General features: G+C 45.2%; 1 protein-coding gene across 1 annotated transcript; it reads left to right on the top strand.

Moving 5' to 3' along the window:
- The first annotated feature begins 2486 nt into the window (after window positions 1-2486).
- LOC121232568 (endogenous retrovirus group K member 8 Gag polyprotein-like) lies at window positions 2487-3920 on the top strand. Its single transcript, XM_041119555.1, has 2 exons — window positions 2487-3036; window positions 3427-3920. The coding sequence occupies exons 1-2, from the start codon at window positions 2775-2777 to the stop codon at window positions 3612-3614; spliced, it is 450 nt and encodes a 149-aa protein (XP_040975489.1). The 5' UTR covers window positions 2487-2774; the 3' UTR covers window positions 3615-3920.
- The last annotated feature ends 2032 nt before the right edge of the window (window positions 3921-5952 follow it).

Genomic DNA, 5952 nt, shown 5'->3' with positions numbered 1-5952 from the left:
GACAAACACAACCAGAAAAGCTCCAATGGTCAGTGACCTAGCTGAGCAATGATCAAAAAAGAAGCCACTTTTTATCCCACGAAAGCCTAACACTGACATTTGTAGGAAAAACAAATGTCCCCATTAGTTCTCTTGTGCCAAACACAAACACAGATTTTGGTGTAAAAGAAGAGGCTTCTAATGAGCTAAATAAAAACCTAAACACAGAACGAAAGCAGACACTGATCTGCCTCCTCGGGGCAGGACAGTCAGCATTTCCCTTTGCTCTGTAAAGGACATCCTTTCCATTAAAATGAGGAGCTCCTTTGTTGAATCAGGAGACAGTCAGTGTTCACAGGCCTCAGACAAGCACTTGCACCACTTTGGTGCTGCTTGGGAGCATCTGGACTCCTCCTGCCTCGCAGGAAATGCCCGGATCAGAAATGAGCTCAGCCCTTCTACTCTGTCTGGGGAACTGCCTGCTGGAAACTGGAGTGGCATTTTTTCCAGGAGGGATCCTCTTTTCTGATTGCTTTACCTCACAACTCACATACCCAGGCATCTAGGGTCGAGGTAGGTTCTCCATCCCACTTCCTCATGTCCTTTCCATGGTCACACAGGTAAAACCACAGGGTACACCATGGTGTGTACCTTCTATCTCCTCTCTCTTGAGCAGAGATGCAGGCCCATACAGGTGGGGAGAAGGACATATCCTCTTTGAATTGCTGGAAATCCCGGGACAGTTCCTCTACAGCCGAGACACGGGCCCATCAGGAGGAAGAGACACTTCCTTTGTATTGGAGGATTTGGCCAGCCACTTCAGCCACCGTTTGTCCCTCACCTTCTTTCCAGGACATCACTGCCAATGAGTTGGCATACAATGGTGGTGTGTCAGGGAATGTAGCAAATCTGTCGAATGCCTGACGGTGCGTGAGCAGTGTGACCTTGAGCAGCTTGTGGTATATCCTTGAGAGTCTGGAAAGTCCTGGGAAAGAAGATGATAAGAAGAACCGTCTTAACGAATCCGCAGCAAAAACTGTTACCCAATCATGAATTGTTAGTTACTAACTAAACCAATCATATATGAACACATACTCTGAAGAAAGTTATAAAAAAGCTCGTTAGAACAATAAAGTAGCCATTTTGCCATTTTTGCACAGTCTGATGTTTGTCGTGTCCGTCTCTACTGCGACAAATGGTGACCCCGATCGTGCGAAGTGATCATTTAGAAAACGTATTTTGATACTAGTGAGAACTATTGTGGCAGCGGGGAGAGCTGTGGAGACGGAGCCTCGTGAAGCTGAGAGCAGAGGGAGTCTGCTTGGTCTGGACCTGAACTTCGACACCTAAAAAGGTGAGCCACCGGGGACTAAACGGTTAAAATGGGGCAGCAATTAACAAAAGAAGAGGAGACAATTTTGTCTACCTGGAAGGCCCTATTAAAAAGAAAAGGGGTTAAAATCACTGAACAAAACCTGAAAAAGATTTTGATATGGAGTAAGATGCACAGCTTTGAAGCCACAACACTTACTGCATTCAGTCTGAGTGCATGGCAAGCAATAGGATTGAAAATATTGGAGGAGATCTCTACAGAACAAAAAGAGGTATGTGAGTTGGCGATTACATGGCGTCGATTAAGCAAGACCCTGAAGGAATGGAAATTAGAATGTGAGGCGAATGATGAGCAAAAGAAACATGAAAAACCAGAAAGTGTTAGCAAGGAGAAAGATTGTGGCCAAGGAACAAATGAAGCCGATACCACAGCATCAGCAGTAGCAGGCAGGAAACCCCTCACAGGCAAAAGCAGTTCATGCCCTCATCCACCTTCTTCTCCTCCGCCATTAAATATTTTACAGGGTGATGAGAAGCCCTTCCCACCCAGCGGTGCAGCAGCAGAAGGGGTAACCCCATCGGCCCACCCCGAGGAGGAATATACAGCGAATCCAGCGAATAACACAGAGCCGGAAAGTGAGAATAACAATAACAGTGAGGGAGAAGAAGCTTTAACTGCCGCTATGCAAGGTCTGCATCTTACAGATAAAACCATAGTGTTAAAAGCCCCGCCATGGACTCTCCCTCCATCCACAGTAACTGTAGTCCCAAGATCTCCTGCTCAGTTTTGGGAGGGAGATAGGAAATATGCTGCCGAAGCTGGCAACTGGGATCTAGTTGAACGCCTCAGCCCGTGCTCTCCAATACCAGCATGTTCGAAGCCTGTAAACATAACAGCAGAGGCTCCTGGTATATTTCCTCTTTTCAAAGCTGCTGCAGGCACAAACCAGCACGATGAGCACGATCCAATTGGCTGGAAAGTGGTGCAGGATTTGCAGAATAAAGCACAAAAATTTGGAATCAATTCTCCTGAGGTGATGCAACTTATTCGAATAATCAGCACGGATCTGCTGTGTCCATATGACATTACACATCTCGCACAAGTGCTGTTTCAGCCTGTGCAGTTGCAAGTGTTTCAATCTACTTGGAGGCAGCTGGCACGCACAGCAGCGCAGAATAATTTGCAACTGCCGCAGGGTGACCCGAGGCTTGGCCTTGGAGAGGATGCTTTGCTTGGTGAAGGGCCATTTAATAACCCTCAATTGCAGGCTACATGGCCTCCGATTGTTCTCGAACAGGCACAGCATGTAGGATTTATGGCATTAAAGCGAACCATGGAACTAGCAGCTCCGAAGCAAAAAGACATTGCTATCCATCAAGGCCCCTAAGAACCCTTTTTACAGTTTGTAGAAAAAATATCTGCCGCACTTGAAAAACAGGTAGAAGATGAGGTGTTAAGACAAATGCTGTGCAAACAGTTAGCAAAAGATAATGCTAATGAGGACTGTCAAAAGATAATACAGGCTTTACCAGGAGATCCTTCTATTCCCGACATGGTGGCCGCATGCTCTAAAGTTGGGACAGTGGAACATAAGGCGGCCGTCCAGTCAGCAGCGCAAGTGGCCGCCCTAGCTACTCCTATGAATATGAAAAATTCGGGCAAATGCTTTGGGTGTGGCAGAGAAGGGCACATAAAGGCAGCTTGTCTAAACAGAACATCACCAGGTAAACATCTTACCGGAGATTAATTGCAACAGATGCGGAAAACCAGGACATTTTGCAAAACAATGTCGTTCCAAATTTCATATTAATGGGCAGCCACTACAGGGAAACCACAAGAAGAGCGCGAGAGGGCGCGCGAGGACAACAAATCCCCTCCCGGCAGCCGGCCAACTCCCCTCCGCGAACAATTATCAGCCGCAACAGCGGGCTCGGCAGGGTTGGATGTATCCACCGCCGACACAATAACTATAGTCACAAAAGACATCGTTAAGGTCCCTCTTGATGCAAAGGGTCCTATAGGCCGAGGACTGAGTGCATTGCTGCTGGGAAGATCAAGTAGCACGTTAAATGGGCTAATTGTGCACGTAGGAGTTATTGATGCTGATTTTACAGGTCAAATTTGCGCACTGGTTTCAACCCCCTACCCACCAGTAACAATCCCAAAAGGTACTCACATTGCTCAACTTATTCCTTTTTCGAGTTGTGTTTCAAAAGCAGAACAGCGCCTGCGATGCGATGGAGGCTTCGGCTCTACGGGACCCCCTCAAGTCTGCTGGTCTCAGGCTGTTTCCTCATCCTGACCACATATGACGTGCACGCTGTTGAATCACGGAAGATCGCCGACCACAGTAAGGCTTGCGGGGCTCCTGGACACGGGAGCTGATGTGACTGTTATTGCTGATTATCTGTGGCCATCCACCTGGCCAACAGAGGATGTGGGTATAGGGGTAGTGGGGCTGGGAGGATCCGCACGAGCAAAGATGGCAGCCACAGCAGTTCTGATTACCAATCCTGAGGGCCAACAAGCAGTCATTAAACCATATGTGACGGCAGCTGCCCTCAATTTATGGGGGAGGGATTGCTTGTTGCAATGGGGGGGTGAGAATTACCACGGGTTTTTAACGGGGGGCCACTGTGCTGCAGGGTGTTAGACGACCCACACTTGTTTTAACTTGGTTAACAAATAACCCTGTGTGGGTGGATCAGTGGCCCCTACCAATTGAAAAATTAAAGGCCCTGCGAGAATTGGTGGCAGAACAACTAGCTGCTGGACACATTGAACCCTCTCAGAGCCCATGGAATACTCCAGTGTTTGTCATAAAAAAGAAATCAGGAAAATGGTGATTTCTGCATGACCTGCAGCAAATCAATGCTGTCATGGCCAGGATGGGGGCTCTGCAACCAGGCATGCCTTCACCTGCCATGATCCCTCAAGATTGGGAAATCATTGTCATGGACCTTAAGGACTGCTTTTTTACGATACCATTAGCTTCCCAAGACAAAGAAAAATTTGCATTTTCTGTGCCTTCTATCAATCATGCAGAACCGGCAAAAAGATATCAATGGAGAATTCTGCCACAGGGCATGAAAAATTCGCCAACAATTTGTCAATGGTTTGTAGCACAAGCTTTGTCACCTGTAAGGGAAAAATTCCCTACTAGTTATTGTTATCATTATATGGATGACATTCTGTTAGCATCAGACAATAAGGAGCAGTTGAATGACATGGAGAATTTGGCCAGGAATTTGTTACAACAATATGGATTAGTTATTGCCCCTGAAAAGGTACAAAAAATAAAACCCTGGAAATATTTGGGTATGACAATTACAAGCAAGCGGGTCGTGCCCCAACCCGTGAAACTCAACCTTGAGGTTAAGACACTCAATGATGTACAGAAACTAATGGGATCCTTGAACTGGATCAGGCCCTATCTTGGACTGACCAATTCGCAGTTGCAACCTTTATTGGAATTATTAAAAAATTCCACTGATCCAACAGAACCCAGAATATTAAATAAGGAAGCGTTAAATGTAATTCACATGGTGGAACAATGCATATACAAGAAATTTGTTTCTCGAATAGATCTGTCTCAATTGGTACAATTCTTTGTACTAATTGACAAAACTGTGCCATTTGGTGCTTTGGTGCAGTGGAATTCTGAGTGGGATAACCCATTACATATTTTAGAATGGATGTTTTTGTCATTCCGGCCACAAAAAACTGCTCCTGGATTGTTTGAACTTACTGCTGATGTAATCATAAAAGCCAAAAAACGATGTTTATAACTAACAGGACGTGATCCAGCTACGGTTGTTTTACCTGTTCAAAATTGGTATTTTGAATGGTGTCTGGCAAACAATTACAAGCTACAAGCGGCCGTGGCGGATTTTCAAGGGCAGATATTGTATCATCTACCGTCACATCCGCTACTGAAATTTGCTCGAGAAATACCATTTGGTCAGAAAAATCTAAACCAGCCAGAACCTGTGAAAGGCTCCACTGTCTTTACAGATGGCTCGGGAAAAACAGGTAAAGCAGCAGTAGTATGGTATGAGAACAACAACTGGAACAACAAAGTAGTATATCAAAATGGTTCTCCACAAGTAGTAGAGCTGAGTGCAATGGCTGTTGCTTTTTCTATTTTTTCTACTCCTGTAAATATTGTAACTGACTCAGCGTATGTAGCTAACAGTTTCTCGCCTAGACAAAGTAGTTTTGACCATGTCAGACAATCAATTATTATTTGATGTGCTTTTAGAACTCTGGAAAGGTATTCAACTATGGACAGAACCTTATTTTATCATGCACATCCGGAGTCATACCACTTTACCAGGATTTTATACGGAAGGTAATGCCAGAGCGGATGCTCTTGTTTCTGCTATGGCTCTGAGTACTGTTCCTAACCTGAAGCAACAAGCTGTATTATCACATCAATTTTTTCATCAAGGTTTTCGAGCTTTATGACAGCATTTTGGTTTGTCCCATACTGAAGCTCGCTTCATTATAGCTGCCTGCCCTGATTGTCAAGGAACTCACACTCCAGCGTATTTTGGTACTAATCCCAGAGGTATGCAAGCTTTACAGATTTGGCAAACTGATGTTACTCATATAAATGAATTTGGCTGACAGAAATACGT

This window comes from Aquila chrysaetos, chromosome 23 (genome assembly GCF_900496995.4).
Source record: "Aquila chrysaetos chrysaetos chromosome 23, bAquChr1.4, whole genome shotgun sequence".
NCBI lineage: Eukaryota > Metazoa > Chordata > Aves > Accipitriformes > Accipitridae > Aquila > Aquila chrysaetos.
The sequence above is the reverse complement of the archived record's forward strand: the minus strand, read 5'-3'. Positions and strand labels throughout refer to the sequence as shown.